Raw genomic sequence first — 17574 nt, 5'->3', positions numbered from 1 at the left:
ATATAAAGACCAACCCAAAAGAAGGGCACTCCGCGCAAAAAAAAGATTCCTCTTTTAATTTTTAAACGGAACTAAAAGCCCACTCAGGAATAGCCCACTGTGCGATTGCACAAGGCGCAGAAAGCACGGACAAAACTCACAAATAGCCATTTTGCAATATTTGTACAACTTAAAAAAATAGCTACTGTAATGATCCTATGAAGTTCTAAACTTTTCAGATTAAACTTTAGTGGGCAATTCGCAGAATTGCCCTTCTTTTGGGGTGGTCGTTAAATTTTGCCCCTCATATTTGAAATCTTTAAATTTTGCCCTTCGGCTAAAACCCATGGGTTCCAGGTTCGAACCTCTACTCAGTCAAAAATTTTAAAAAAACTCGCAAGGCAGAGTTTAAATTTCGCTATACCCCCACCGGCATACACATGTTAAGGAATTACCAAAGTTATGCCGGACCCGGCATACTTATGCCTTATGGGCAGACTTGGCATACGTATGCCGGATCCGGCATAACTTTGGTAATTCCTTCACAAGTTTATGCCGGATCCGGCATACTTATGAGCAAACTTTTAGTTAAGCCTTAACTAAAAGTCTATTCTTAGTTATGCCTTATCGGGCAGACTTTTACTTAAGGCATAACGAAAAGTATGCCCCATAAGGCATAAACTTTTCCTTAAGACATAGACTTTGTTTTATAAGCCAAATTTGGTTAGTTCAAACACCGCATATTGGCAACCAAATTGAACTTAACATCAACAAAAGCGATATATTTGGGAAAGAAACAGATCATACATTGTAAACAAAGCATGCTCATAAAAGGTGATATTGTTTTTTATCTTTTATCTACCGGCGTCGTAGGATGTGTCAATTTACAACTTTGGTAAGTGCAAATACTAACGACCGAGGTACATTTGCAACATTTTAAGACCTGAATATGCATTAAGATACATTTAGTTAGAACAAAACATCCACATTCTTTATTGGTTTGTTATGATTTATTGGTCTGGTCCCATTAAAAGTTTGTCCATAAATATTGCTGACCCGGCATAAACTTATTAAGGAATTATCAAAAAGTTATCTTGACCGCATAAACTTGTTAAGGAATTACCAAAGTTATGCTGACCGGCATAAACTTGTTAAGGAATTACCAAAGTTATGCGGACCGGCATAAACTTGTTAAGGAATTACCAAAGTTATCGGACCCGCATACTTATGCCAAGTCCGCCCATAAGGCGAGTATGCCGGGTCGGCATAACTTAATTCCTTAACAAGTGTATGCGGGGTCGCATACACGCGACCCAAATCTTGCCTTGCTATTTTTTTTAAATTTATGCTTGAGCGGGGTTCGAACCCGGAACCTCATGATTTGTGTGAACGCTCGGGGTTGCAACGCAAAGGGCAAAAATTAAAGACCAAAGAATATGAGGGGCATAATTTAAAGACCACAAATATGAGGGGCAAAATTTAAAGACCACTCCAAAAGAAGGGCAATCCGCGCAAAAAAAAAGAACTTTAGTATTGTGACTAGTTCTCAAAGAGGGTGACGAAAAGTGACTAGTAAATGCTATTGCTACGGAAAGCATTATATTCGGAACTAATTATTTCAACTTTTTGGCTAAAGAAGAAATATTGGTATAGGATATTTTTAGTTACCTGCACATAGGTATTCATGTTGCAACTTAATGCAGATTAAAGTAGTTTTCTTACAGGAATTAATGTTTAGGTATAGAATGTGTTTCGCTGACCTTTCGTCATTAGAATTGGTTTACATGCAGGAAATAGAAGTGAAAGGAAAATGATATTAAAGGAAAAAAGCAACCTAACTAGCCTTGTTATAAAGGAAATATAGTTAGGTTTTCTAATAAATTGTGGGAATTAATGTTTACAAGATAATGATAAAACTAGATTTAATCCCACAAGTTGACACAGAGAGTGTTTGACTAAATTTATAAGTTAGTCAAATTCGCTTCTCAGCATTTTGTTAGTCAAATTCACTTATCAGCATTTTTTAAACTTATTTATGAGTTTGATAAATATTCAAATTCCTTATAAGCTAAGTCGCAAAAGCCATAATCAACCAAAACATAAGTTGGTCATCCTCAACTTATAACTTTTTAGATTACAAACACTTTTGAATTGACCAGATATTTCAATATTTATCCCTAAAATATTCTAATTCTCAAAGTATCCTTTTCAAAATAGATTCCTAACTCTGCCTCATTTCTATTTACGTCGTTCGTTATTCTCCTTATACATATACTTTTTAATTTATAGTTTTTGTAAATAACTTTAGAAACATATTAGTCATTATAATAGAAAATTGCTAAATATCAATTGTTTATTATTAGTTTCAGCACTTTTAATACAAAATGTAATTATTTATTTATAATTTAAGTTTGGAACAAAAAAATTCCCAGCTTTTAATGCTTATTTCAGTCAACTAATCCGAACAATTAAAATTTCAGTCAACTTTTAATGCTTATTTCAGTCAGCTTTTAATGCTTATTTCAGTCAACTAATCCGAAAAATTTCCGTCATGGTCATCTTTGAGGGGTTTTGGTTTTACCAGGAGATAGGGGCAACATTTTTTTAGCCATCAATTAAAAGGCAAAAAGGCAAAAAGCAACTTGAATCTTCATAACAAATGGCAAATGATAGTGAATGCTAATAATGTGATGATGATAACGTTTTGACATTGATGCGTGGCGTGGGGTGCTTTGAGTGTGTTTATGGACTTTTAATCTCTCACCGAATTCAAAAGGTTAATCATATATCAATTTTAAAAGGAGAAAAAGAAACTAAGTTAGGTTTATTATTTTTTTGTCCTAAAACAGTTATCACATTAGTTTCTTTAAAAGAAAAACATTATAAGTATTTTGAGATAGAAAAAGTAACAATTGAATTAAGAGGGGGGGCTTGAATTTTTCAAGTTATTGGTTTCTTCGAATAAACATGAGAAAGCAGAAATAAATTAAGTTGCCATGTTTGAAAGGAACACGCAATTTTCTACGTAACGTTGATGGTGACGACGCCCAATTGGCTAGGGCTTAAGTGACTTTTGATTTCCACCTGCACTTGAATACTCATCCAAACAAACGCTGTAGGTAACCTCTTAATTGGCGTCTTTTTTTAATTTTTTATTTAGTGATGTGGACCTGTGAATAATCGGGAAGAATTAAAAGTCTAAAAGATGGGATCATGGAGTATCTGGTAAAACTGAAGCTTAAATTGGAGTAATGTATGACAGAGTTTACTGCTTAATTAGCATTTAGCAATCAGACAATACACCTCAGTTTGTTCTTTTAAATTGGGTAGGAGAAATTTGAAAAAAGAAATAAACAATTTTAACGGTACAAATTTATTAGTAATTACTGTTAACACGGAAAATCGGTACAGTTGAATTTGTGTTCGTGATCAAAGACACGTGGATCAATGAAATCAAAATTATGAAATAGCAAATAATAATTAACAAGACAAGTGAAAGTAAAGCATAGCTAGTTATGTAGTTTGGGGCTTGGAGAAGCTTTGAGCTAGAGTCTCCGGGCGGTGAATCACTATAACCTCAACGAATTAAGCAAGAAAGAGCGAATGCTAAGAATAGTATGAATACTTTGTATTATTGTATAATATTTTCGATGCCTCTTACAATGAAATAAAAAGCTTTATTAATGCTTGAACTATGGGGTACAAGTTCCATGAATCATGCCCCCTTAATTATCAATATTAATGCTGCAATAAAAGGTAATTAAGAGGTGATAAAGGCTAATAAACACTAATCAAGGCTAATAAAGGCCGGAATAATCTTGCGGGTCTTTGTAACGGCAGTGCATTGAATGACGTTTGACCAGTGAGTTGTCACGCTCCTCCGGACCCTTTGTAGTTTCTGTCTCCGGTAGTGGTTACTAAATTACTTCTCCGAAGTGTCGTATGCTTTCTCGAAACCCCTCGTTTGCTGACTCGGATCTGACCTGTCGCCATAGCCACGTGTCACCTTTTGAAACGTCTACTTGGTGTCTACGGATTTTGCCCTATACAAATAGTCCCCCCACTTTCTGGTTACTCGCTGAGATGTGATCGGAAAGTGAAAGATTTTCTCCTTCTTGCCGGAAATTCATGTAATCATCCTTGTGACTGCCTCATTAAAAACCTTGCCGGAAAAACTCAATTGAAACAAAAATCGGGCGAAGGGAAAAAGAATACAGGCCTTAGGGATTTAGAGTACAAATCTACCACTAGTTTTTTACCGTCAACGGTCGGTTGATGCTGACAAAGTACCACCACCACAAAAAGCTTGATCTCGGGTTTTTAGTGTTCACGTGGAACTTTTAATATTTGAGTTTTGACTCTTAGGTTTTAAGTTGCACCAAAACTTTTAAACTTCGAATCTTGATTCTTGGATCTCTAATTATACCTGAAATTGTTTAGTCTTAGAGTTTTTTACTCTAAGATTTTTATTTATACCCGAAACTTTTATAACCTCGCAGCCTTAGAGGCCGGGAATGTTAATGACTAGGAATTTAAATCTTATGATTACGAAAAGTCTGGAAGTATCATATGTCCGGTTAACTTTACCACCGTGAAATAAAGCATCCGGCCTTTTAGCCGTTTAACTGGACGACAATATAAGAGAGGGCCCTTAATTATGTTTCGGTGCTTATGAAGAGGACGTCTCCTGTTCATTTGGGCACAATTGTTCGGATTCATAATCCTTATTTTCTTTTAAGCGTAAGCAAATTTAAGAATGATTTTGTTTCATTCGGATGTATACTAGAATGTTTAGAAGGTGCAAGTTTTGCTTCATTCCATTCCTTAAATGTACACAAGTGTTTACAACTTTGCGTATACGACAGTTTACAGGAAATGAACAAAAATACATTGCAAGAGAATTATGGCCGGGCTGACATCTATTGGGTCTAGTCGGTTCCTGATTCTGGTTTCTTCTATTTTTTCGGGGGCTAATCTGGCAGTCCCCATTTCTTTTCTTTATTCCGGAGCTAGTTCGGGCTATCTCCGGCATGAAGCCTTTGGGCACAATTTTTTTTTTTTTTTTTTGTGTCATTGTTCCGGAGCCATCTTCAGATGCTTCCGGAACTTATTGTTGTTTTTCGGCTGCTTTGATGCAACAGTCCCAATGTTCGTAGACACTACTGTTTTTCATCTAAGTTCTTTTCTGGTGACTCGCTCTAAAACGCTCCTACTTTCTCCTCATCCGTGGTCCTGACGGGTATGGTTGAATCGTTGTCTAGAATGCCTCCGATCAAAGTTCATTGACCTTGACCCCGGGCTGTAGAAAATGTCGATATATCTACATGATCATCTTCTACGCGAATCTTCGATGTGTACCGATTGTGTACATCTTTCCACGTTGTTGCCTAGAAAATAAATTTTCCTTGAGTTTTCGTGAAGCATCCGAACTCAAAGGATTGAGACCCATAGTGAAAGCCTCAGCTACCCATTCATCCGGAACCACGGGCAACAACATCCTTTCCTTCTGGAACCGAGTGACACAGTCACGAAGAAACTTAGTCTCCCCTTACATTATGAGAAAGATGACGCCTTTTGCGTTCATACCTTTTGGGCTCCAACATGTGCTTTAATAAACATATCTTCCAAAATAGAAAATGAATCAATAAAGTGTTGGGTTAAAAAAGAATACCAAGTTAAAGTCCCTTTAGCCAATGTCTCGCCAAATTTCTTGATCAAGACCGATTCGATCTCATTCGATTTCAGGTCATTTCCCTTGACAGCCATGGTGTAGGCCGTTATGTGCTCCTGCGAATCTGTCGTCCCGTCATACTTGGGGATGTCCGGCATCTTAAATCTCTTCGGGATCAACTCCGGGGCAGCTTCTGGTTTGTAAGCTAACTGAATTTACTTTTTTGAATCCGGTCCTTCAAGGATCGGCGGAGCCCCCGGAATTTGATCCATACAAGCTTGTAACTCCTTCGCGTTCTTTTCTTTCTTCCTTAGCGCTTTTGTTCATCTTATCAGTTATGTCTTTCATAAATTGCAAGACTTGTGCTCGGAAATAATCATCTCGGACGGATTTGCTCTCGGAGGTGTCTTCATTCCCAATGGTTCTTCCCTCCGTTCGGTCTCCACTGGTTGTATTGTTTTCGATAATTAGTGTTGGGGATGTCCTTCCGGCTCGCTCGACTCAAGATGGGGTTGCCAGAAAGTGCTGAGATAGTTTGCCTCAGGAATTACATGTCCTCCATCATTGACCGTTGCTGCTCCCTTACGATCTGTATTGCTTCTTGGGAAGTTTCATCAGCAGGCGTTGTTTCCTCTGTAACCCATTGATTTAGACCGTTTCTGGGGGCAGTTGTTCCATCTTTGTTCCCAGTAGCGAGATGAGTTTAGTCATTAATAGTGTTTGTCATATCTGAAATATATGTTCTAACAGAAAAGACTTACGAGAATTAGTATAACAAAGTGGGTCACAATGATACCACAATTGTCCTGGCCCCACGGTGGGCGCCAAACTATTTACATGGAAAATCGGTACAGTTGAATTTGTGTTCGTGATCAAGGACATGTGGATCAATGTAATCAAAATTATAAAATAGCAAACAATAATTAACAAGACCAGTGAAAGTAAATCATAGCTAGTAATGAAGTAGTATGAATACTTTGTCCCTGTTGTAGTTTTTCACGGGCCTTGGAGAAGCTTTGAGACTAGAGTCTCCTGTAAATAAAAAGGTAATTAAGAGGTGATAAAAAACTAATAAACATTAATAAAGGCGGTGAATCGCTATAACCTCAACGAATTAAACAAGAAAGAGTGAATGCTAAGAATAGTATGAATATTTTTTATTGTTGTATAATGTTTCCGATGCCTCTTACAATGTAATAAAAAGCTCTATTTATTCTTGAAATATGGGACAAGTTCCATGAATCATGCCCCCTTAATTACCAATATTAATGTTGCAATAAAAGGTAATTAAGAGGTGATAAATGCTAATAAACGCTAATAAAGGCCGGAAGAATCTTGGAGGTCTTCTGTTGAGTTAAAATTAATTGTAAATGTTGTGCATTGAATGACGTTTGACCAAAACCATTTAGGCCAAGAAAAGTTGATACAGGACAACGCTCATAAAACAAACGAAGAAACAGACAATTTGGCAGAAGCAGAGGTAGTATTTTTCAGATTCCTATAGTCACAGACTTTTTAAAATTAATTTATTACTATCAAATAGTCACAGCCTTTTTTAAATTAATTTATTACTATCAAATAGTCACAGACTTACAGTCAAAGGAAACCAGAGAGTCATAAATAGAATACGGGAATGGAAGTATTAAACAAAGCCTGAATATGTAATGCAATTTTAAAAAATTGATTAGCACATGCCTTATTATGTATCATTAATTAGGTAAAAGAAATAATGCTTAATATAATATTACGCCTAATAGAGTCATTACCAGGGAGTTGCCGAACGGTCGACAACCTTTAACCAACCCGTGAGCTATATCTTATACTAGAAGTTTATCATTGTACTTATTTTATGGTAAGTGTAGTTTGGGTTAATTTACATGCACATTGATTAATTTTACAAATGTACTTATTACCTTTCACCAATACACGTTTTGATGAACTTTGGATAACTCTGTTCATCAAAACTCAGATAGATAATATGAGATCACCTAATAATTTTTACCTCCTTTGAAATTTAAACCTAAACGCTCATTATTTTTAACTCACTTTATTGATCACTAGCTAATTCATCTTTTAAAAATAACATATTTTAACATTGTACACAAATAAAAAAAATTGACCCTTCACAAATTACTTTAAAAATAACTACAAAGTTGTTATATAAGAATAGACTAAATATCAAAAAGTAATGTGAGCAACATAATATATCAAACAAAAATAATTTTAACCTACTATATAAGTACACGAAATTAAGCTATAGTATATATTAAATTATTAGATTTTCCAAGAATCATTTATACGTAGCCTTCCATAAAAAGTGGATATAGAAGATAAGTTACCTTATACAAGTCTATTACAAATAAAAGTAGCTTGATAAGGTAAATTTTTTTAATACTCACCTTGCATAACTTTAATCTCTAAATAAATTGTAATCTATTTTTACCTAACCCATTACTAATATTATGGAGTAACATTGGTCCCCTTTCCTATCTCTTCCATTTTCTATAAATACGGGTTGTGGTACATAAAACATGTGAGGAAAAGTCCAACCACAATCGCAAGGGGCTCCATACTTTTGTTTTCACAGTCCTCATCCCAAGAAAGATCTAGACACCCACTATAAAACAATCAACACGAAGACCCTTCTGTGAACCAAAATTTAGTGGTTGTTTGCAACTGAGGTGGTTGTTGTTCATTCTTTAATGGCCGGTTTACAGAGATCTACAACATCGTTCCGTAGACAAGGCTCATCAGGACTAATATGGGACGACAAATTATTGACAGCTTCAGGTGAATTGGTTCAACCGAACAATCCAAGAGGAGAAAATACTAAAACTGACAGAGAAGAAGAAGGTTCAAAGCCTAAATTGGAGGTGTCGGTGCCATCAAAAACAGGTGGATCCATTGAGAGAAGCCGGTCCAACCGCGGTTTCCGAACCGGTAAGGTGTCTCCAGCAATTGAACCATCATCTCCTAAAGTATCAGCATGTGGATTCTGTAGCGCTTTTGGAAAGAATAATGAAAAATCTAACCGTAGACCCAAATCCGGTAAACGCAAGATGTAAAAGAGATTAGTTCACAAGTGGTTGGTGGAAGATGTTGTAGTATGTTTCATCTAGTTAAGGATGAGGTGTAAGAATTTTGGAGCTAGAAGACAACTGTACTTGTTTTATGCTTTTTTGCCTTTTGTCTCTGCCAGATTTGTACTTCTTTGGACAATTTCTTCCGGTGTCTTGCTTTTCTTAGTTGGCTGGGTAATAGTATGTGCATAAGCTTTAGCTTTTCTTTTTTTTCTTTCTGTCGTCTTTTTTGTCATTCCTCGTTGTACAAAGGATGAATCTGAAATTGGGACCATATCTTGCTTTGTCTTCTGGTATGTGTTTTGGGTATTCTCATGTTTATATCAGTATGTTTATTGTATACTCTTTCTATCTCTATGTATATACATGTAGATGTTCCTCCACCCTTAACCTTCTATTCATGATTTTCATTTTTGGGGGCTTGTTGATTCTGTTTTGCTGAAAATAGAATCAACAATTTATTTGTCTTTTGAAGAGTTGACACTGAATTTGGAGGAAGCTAATTCATTTGGGATAAATAAGTTAGGTAGACGGAATTTTACCAAATCAATGAGCACATTCCTAATATGATCAATTCGGGGAGGTGAAGAGGTAGTTTCAAATAGTCAAAAATTGGTAAGAAATTTAAGGAGGCCATTATTAGCATACAATCACCACTCTATGACTGCCATTGTTGCTAGTTGCTACGTCTGATTCAGTACAAGTTTCGGATGCACTGAAACACAACAAATTAAAAGGAGAAATTAAGTGCACCTATATTAGGGAGAAGAAAAGATAACGGAACAATCAGAACTCCACTCAAATGTGTGGCTCAATGATTACTGAAGTGGGTTGAGAATCATTAAATAAATAAAAAATTATCAAGTGATATCTTTCATCTCTTCAGGCACACAAAGTTATCCTATATATATGTGCCACGATTATAAAAACACTAGAGCTTTTCGCCCACAAAGGTGTGGCAATTGTGAAAAGACAATTTCCTACCGCATATGCCATCACATGCTACACCAACTAAAAAAAAATACTTGGCTACACGTACACAGGTCACAGTAAACCCAATGTGTATCTATTATATAAGTTTACTTTCTTAATCATATAGATGGTGAATTAAGTTGTATTCTTACATCAGTTTTATCACTTAGTTATTGCAAATTAACATGATTTGATACATGTAATGAGTTTGAAAAAGAAAGTGCTACTCTATGCTGTCCTCTCGTTAACCTTGTTATGTTAGTAAGTGTGTGATATTGATGATGATTCACTAATCAATCTATTATTAGGTCCTCAATGTTACCGCGCAATATTTCTCACATGTTGCATCGGGTACTTAGCCCGACAGACTGTTCCAGCAGAACCGTGAGTAATGATTACAACAATGTTCTAATAAATAAAAATTGTACAAATGAACATTAGGAGAATAGTTTTAGCAAAAAATACTTAGCATGCCATAACTTTTTTCTTTTTTCTTTTTAAGAGTATCAAATCCCCTGCTTGGTAAAATAAGAGCATGTTTCGAACTCACGCATGAGACACCTTATCTTTTTAATTAATAAATTCTTGCATATGCCTTCAGAGAAACATTTCCCTATGCTGATTACTCGGAATGGAGGTGTTATGGACATGACCAAATTATGCAAATGAAAGTGCTTCGAAGGTCTTCCTCTTCTCATTATTGGGAGTTCAAAATATAGCAGCGACAAAAAGATGGCTGACATTCATGAATTGGACGCACACATTATTTTTAGTGGGCCGCAACGATATTTCCTGGTCGTCCAGTTGAAGCCGTAGTTGGTCTCCTCATCATTTATTTTCCATCCGTTTGACATGCAAATCTGTTACGCGTATTTCACCAGTCAGCCGACATATAAGTCTTAATCCATATTGTTACATTTGCCAATTTTTCCCAAAATCTCATACATAGTTGCACACATGCATGAACTGCACATCACATACTTGGAAAATTTCGTTGGCGGATTCTTGGATATAACAATTAACTACTCCCTCCGTTCACTTTTACTTGTCCACTATTCTTAAAATAGATTTTCACTTTTACTTGTTATTTTTCACATATCAAGATAAGACAATTTTTTTTCCCTTTTTTACCCATAGTATTAATCACTCACTTCAAATCATTTTTCAAATCCAATAAAAATATGCATCAATTAATATGGGTACATTGATAAATTATGTACTCCATTTATTATTTCTTAAACAGCGTGAAAAGTTCAAAGTGAACAAGTAGAAGTGAACGGAGGGAGTAATGAAGAATAATTAACAAAGCTCAGGCATTTAATTGCTGTGGTCAATTAATTAGACCAAGACATTGACTTAGGGAAAAGATGGACCCGTAGCACGTCATTTTACAACAGAAAGAAAATCATGCCAAATACAATAAGCATTCAACAAAAATGTAAACTATGAATTTCATATAATTCTTGTTTAGCAATGTCAAACCACCTTAGGCAATAAACATCTTTTTGATCCATAGCCTAAGAGGTGTAGGATAATTTTGGAGCTAAAAGACAAATGTGTCGTGTTGTATTTGCTTCGCTTTTCTGTCAGATTTTGTTCTTTCGTTTCCATAGGGGGACAGGTTTCTTGCTTTTCTTGTTGGCTAGGTAATCCTTGTGTACGAGCTGTATTTTAAGAGAAAAATATCCTCTCTTTTTTCATCTTCTTGAGCCGCTTTGATTCAATTTTCAATGTGTAAAGAAGAAATCTTAAATTAAGATAATCTCTTGCTTTAATTTCTTGTATATGAGTATGTTTGATTCCCCCACAGGCCCAAACCCCACAAGCACCCTTTTCCTGGTCGTGGTACATTTTGGTTTGATTCAACTTAGGTGGCTTGTTGAAAATGGAACCAACATTTTCTTTGTCCTGGAATATTAGTTGAGACCGCATTTAGAAACAAGAAGGAATACCTTTGGCCTTTGGGTGTATCAGAATTTCACCAAACCTTTAATTACATTCCTCTCAAGGCTGGCAGTTGATGTGATCAGCCTCAGGAAGTGAAGTTGGCGTCAAAAAGTCAAGTCTAGTAAGAAACGGAGAGGACCTGTGGGAATGTGGGGGAAAATACGTGACAAGAAAATTAAACGAGAGAATTATATGGCCTACATTTGTAAGAGACAGGGAAGACCAAAGAGTGCTGCAATCATGAAAGAAAATTCCTGTACCCGATCTGTCATCACATGCTACATAAACGAAATAGCTGCACGGCTGCACCATGCACGCATTTCCTTGGCATGTTATAACTTTCATATTTTATCTATATTCTGAGAAGAGCCACTGGTGCTGACTGCTGAGAACATTTCATAGCAAGGAAACATCCTGTGTGCTAAGAAGAGAGCATGTTTCAAGCTCAAGCATGGGAACCTATTTAATAATTTTTTACTCATATGTACGTCCTATAAAAACACACACCTCCTTCTGACACATTGGATGGAGCTCCTATAACATTGACAATTCATGAACATGAAAGTGTTGTGAATATCTCAACCTCACAGATTCCTCCAGATCTAACATGTAGCAGCCATATGGTAATGGCTGACATGCATATATTGAGGCTGCAAAAAACATCTCCAAGTCACGCAGTATGTCCCATCATTGTAGACCTATTTTGTGTGCTTGATTTGTTTGACATCCAAATATGATATGCACACTCACCAGTAACCCCAACCTAGTCGTCTTCTTGACCTACGTGGTTGGATGTTCTCAGTTGGTCTTCAAGCATGTGATAAACATAATCCAGTGAAGGCCTCCAGGAGGAGAAATGAAGGGAAGTGGGTGTCACAGAGAGCTGCAACTGCACAAACAAAGGAGGTGGCAGCACTATTCTGATGGAATAAACAATGTCAAATAACTGGCGAAAAAGTACTAGAAAATTGGTGATTTATTAGCATATCCCACAGGTCCTATTTGCATATCCTAAGATGCTGGCTTATTCAATTGGTGATTTACAAACATGAAGAAAAGCATTTCTAATGGAAATAGCTTATCTAGGTTGACGCTATGTAGACATGTGAATTTAGTTGAGATAAAGTGCTGCTAGAAGGCCAAAGCGCATTTCTAAATTCCTGACAGGCTGACACTAGTTCATCACATGCATGAATTGCACAGCATCCAAATACCTAGCAAAATTAATTGACAGAGAATTAACTAAGCTTAATCTTCTTCTTTTTTTCAGTTTCTGTGTTTAAATGATTAAATTAACACATTGCCTTGATGAAAACATGGCACAGTAATCACATTTTTCAATTTACAACAGAAAGATATTCAGTCCAAATACAATAAGCGTTCATCAGCAGGAAACAAATTACAGTGTAAACCAGGAATTTCATGCATAATTCTTTGATCCATAACACTTTCTAGCAAGGGCTCTGAATTTGGTATCAAAATGAGATGAAAAAATGCGAGATCCCGGCAAACAGAGAGGATTAGGAGGATCTGCACATTTTGCAGTAACAAATCAGTGAACTTAAAATTGAACAAACATCTAACATAGAGACAGCATTGCACAGATCATTTTCTGTCTAGATGAGACTATATCTGAGGGCGAGGGGAGGAGATAAACATGGATATTGAAGATCCAGCAACATTTTGACTTTGTAGTACCAATATGAGGAATTGCCATCATAGGCAAGTAAGGTTGTACAAATTTATGAGTCTCATATAATTACCACCTCAATCATCACTTATCCTTGAAAACAGTTTCTCCCCCATACCACATACTTATATGACTAGTGTGTAAAATCCTATTCCAAGTAATTAGATGCACAAATTGCTCTGTTCCATTAGATCCAAAAAGTTATACCACAAACAACAGAACTAGTACTTTGTTGTACAAAGACCAAAAACAGTATACTTTATAATTTAAGTACCACGCTATATTATCCCAAAATAAAATAACAACCGGGAGAGAAAGAAGCCGAAAAAAGGAAAGAGAAAATGCAATCATATTCGTGAAATTTAAAAGCTGTTTGGTCAGAAACTGAAAGGTAAGTCCATAGGGTCAAAGATATCGTCGCTGCAGACACGAATGCTACAAGATTGTCTTTATGCAGATCTTACCATCAAAATGCCAACAACCACAGTTTTCAAAGAAATTATAAAGCCATGCCTAGATATGAGGTTGCCTGCTAAAAAGAATCAGTAGGCATACAAACAAACTAGAGGAGGCACAGAGGGGAAACTCACTGTAGAATTGTCTAGATCTTCACCTGATAATGAAAACTTTAGATGAGAAAGGGAAAACTTTATCTCCTCGCCCTCTCCCGGAAAGGAGAAAAAACAAAAAACAAAAAGTAGGATGAGAAAAGATTAAGAAGGGTGTAGGAAGTGAACTCGCCATGCTTTGTGGCAAATAACAAATTACGACCGCCTTTAAAAAAAAGCTTCTGAGAAGTGTTTACCTTTATATAAAGTTCATGGACCTCTTGTAAGAAACTATTGTCCCATCATTGTTATGGAAGTCATGAAGTAGCATCAGTCGTGTGTGTACCCTTCATCAGTCAAAGGAACAAAAAGCGAAAGGTGCACATATGAAAACCAAACTGGTGGTGCTAATTTATTAGTAGTCTGACAGACATTCATACACTATGTACTAACGGTAACTTCTAAACATGCGGCATATTCTTCTTTTTACCTTTCCGTAGACCGTAGGTATTTAAGAACACACCGTAAGGAAAACAAGTAGAAGTCCGCCTTGACCTTTTAATATCGAGCAAAGGAATGATCATCCAGAAGCCTTATAAAGCAAAGACCGGTTTTCCCAAGCCAACCAAACTCGTTCATGGCTGAAACTTGCATTACACCCCCCCCCCCCCCCCCCCCCCCCTCCCCCGGACACACACCCTTTTGGCATTGGGGGAACTTATTAGATTTTAGTTTTTCCTACTTTACAACTACTCAAAACTAAGTTTGGTAGCCAATAAATATGTTTAATCGATTTTAATTTATTCAAAAGTTTCTAATGCCTAAGCAGCTGCAGAAGAAGCTCTTGTGATAGTGCTAAGTCTTTTTGATAGGTAATAGTATTAAATCTTAAGATAACATTGATAAAACCACCACACAAGGCCAACTTATTGAAACATAGAAAGACATTCTGACTATATAGTCAACTGTAAAACATGTGTAGCATATGACCAGCAGTGACATATAGATAAACCACTAGATCATTGATCTGTTGATTGATTTGAGGAACCTGGATGAGGAAGGAGGTGAAGGAGAATCACTATAAGGATGATGATAGGAAGACATTTTACATCGCGCTTGTAGTCCATAAATGATCCTGGATATTTGAATGCATAATGTCATAGATAGAGAATGTAATATAAACTGGTTTTAATGAGCAGCATCTTCTTTCTAGCATGAAAGTAGAATGTATGCATCACTAATAAACTCAAGCCACTTGTCAGTATAGACAGAGCTGCTGAAATTCTGTCCAAGTAGATAACGGCATACACTTTTGAACATGGCAAGAATCACAGAGGAAATATTTGAATGCATAATGTCATAAATAGAGAATTTTGGTATCACATATGGCATATTAAATGATTTTGAGGGGTGGAAAATTGATATATAAATGGTAAGGCTGATAACTCTTTTTTTTTTTTTTTTTTTTTTTTTTTTTTTTTTTTAAGCAAATTATGTTCAGATATAGAAGTATGTTTTTGTTGGCCTAAGTTCTATTCTAATCCTTCTTTATGACCGAAAACAAAAAGGGAAAAAAAAAAAAAACAATAAAATCAGTTTGTTATATATTGGCTTAGTTTTTATAGCTAATCAGACTTAAGAGTTGCATTCTCCACTTATTTCACAACATGGCAGACAGAAAATGGTATGGTAATATCAATTATCTTAAGGCGAGTTTCTCGAATAAACCGTGATCTTACTCGAAATTATGTATCCACTTATCCTATTTTCACCCTGCTCATTCTTATGAAAGCCAATATCGCACTTTGGAAGACAAATTAGAAGCCTGTTTGGGATCCAAACCATGTTTTTCAGCAGAAAATTCTTTATGAAAGTTCTTTTTTTTCCCTTCAATTCTGGGCATTATTCGTAACATAATTCAAATAGACTGATGTCAATGTGAAGGGTACTTTTAAGTCAAATACTTTTACGAATTGATATTGTCAAAAATATAATTATTGACATTCGATGAATGACTTAAGAGTTAGTAAATGTTCAGTAAAATTGAATCTAAATATCTAATACTCAAAGCAGACTAGTATACAGCATCAACAAATTTGGAGAAATTACCGTATGTGATCAAATGAGAATGCATATGTATTTTGATTGATAAAATTCAATTAAGAATACATATTAGCTTCAAAATTGACGAAGAACTAGGACAAATTAGAAGAGTCTTTCTTTAGGTAGTGAGAGCAGAGCTAAAGCATTGCGAGCCAATTTGAGATAAAGAGAGGAAATTACCAGTCAGTTTTGCGTCGTGAGCTGGAAATTAGCAACTTCACAGTGGACGGCGGGTGCGTAATGGGTAATTAGATGGGCCCGATATAAACCTGAAATGGATCAAGATTTGGAGCCCATTTGCCAAATGCGGAACGGCTCCCTTGAAATTAAGAGAAAAACAACACAAAATACCCATAAAAGGCAAAATATTTACCCGATCCTGCCCCCTCATAAATTAATTTTGCTTCTATCCAGTTCGATCGAAATTATTTACCCGAGTATCCCCTCTCCCAAAATCTTCCTTCATGATACCATCTCAGTATATTTATATATCACGATGTTATCATAGTGGACTAAGGGAGTGTCTCATTGAAGAACTGAAGCAGTCCTTCATGATACCATCTCAGTGATATACACGATGATGGTGTCATGGAAGACTAAGGGGTGTCTCATTGAAAGACTGAAGCAGCCCTTTATGATATCATCTCAGTATATGTGTATCACATGATGATATGATAGAGATTTTTTTATTTTATAGAAAAGTGTGTTTTTTAATGAATGAACATGTTGCACTATAATACCCTATATATAGGGGTCGTTTGGTGCATGGTATAGGTTAGGATATCCTAACACTAATTTTTTGTACCGTCCTCCTACCAAACATTGTACAAAATGAAGCATAATCCCAAGGGTGGGATATCCCACCTTATTCCACTTATCCCGAGATTATTTTCTACCATCTTTTAGATGGTATAAAATAATCCCAAAAGATGGGATAAATTAGTCCGGGAATTATAATTCCAGGATAATTTGGCTACCTACCAAACGACCACATATATACTATAAGGATTTCATAGAGGGCTGATGAGTGTTTTGAAGAAATGAATCTCTCTCGTACCATAGTATATGGGAGATATCATCATAGTTTTGGGGGCATCCGGGTAAATAGTTTTGGTGTATGAAAGTGAGGAGGTAGGGCCAGGTAATTATTTTGTGTGCAATAGACATCTGTGTTCTTTTCCCTAAAATTAAAGGGAGTAACAGTTTTAATCCTAAAAATCAATTGATAACTTTTTAGAATTTTAACTATTATAGAAGAGTGGGTTTGGTCTTCAACCCACTCTTCTATAATAGTAATTAAAAAAAATGTGGAGTCCACGTGAAGAATTAGGAGACAATTGTCAAAAACAAAAAAAATTAAGGTGGATCCACGTGAAGAAGTAGGAGACAATTGCAAAAAAAAAAAAAAAAAAAAAGGACATTTAAATAATGATAATAAGTTCGTAAAAATGGTAAAGGTACGCTTAGAGAAAATTTAAAGAAGAGAAATTCAGGAAAAAAGAAATAACGATTTAAATTGAACACAAAAATCGCTAAAGAAGTCATAAATCCGAAAGATTTAAAACTTATACCATTGGGTAAGGA

At 35.8% G+C, this 17574-nt stretch overlaps 1 protein-coding gene across 1 annotated transcript; it reads left to right on the top strand.

The window, feature by feature from the left end:
- The first annotated feature begins 8175 nt into the window (after window positions 1-8175).
- Window positions 8176-9021, top strand: LOC132055654 (MAPK kinase substrate protein At1g80180). The gene has a single exon (XM_059447594.1). The coding sequence runs from the start codon at window positions 8353-8355 to the stop codon at window positions 8713-8715; it is 363 nt and encodes a 120-aa protein (XP_059303577.1). The 5' UTR covers window positions 8176-8352; the 3' UTR covers window positions 8716-9021.
- The last annotated feature ends 8553 nt before the right edge of the window (window positions 9022-17574 follow it).

Source organism: Lycium ferocissimum, chromosome 5 (genome assembly GCF_029784015.1).
Source record: "Lycium ferocissimum isolate CSIRO_LF1 chromosome 5, AGI_CSIRO_Lferr_CH_V1, whole genome shotgun sequence".
In the NCBI taxonomy this organism is placed as follows: Eukaryota; Viridiplantae; Streptophyta; class Magnoliopsida; order Solanales; family Solanaceae; genus Lycium; species Lycium ferocissimum.
This window is presented reverse-complemented; position numbering and strand designations above follow the sequence as displayed.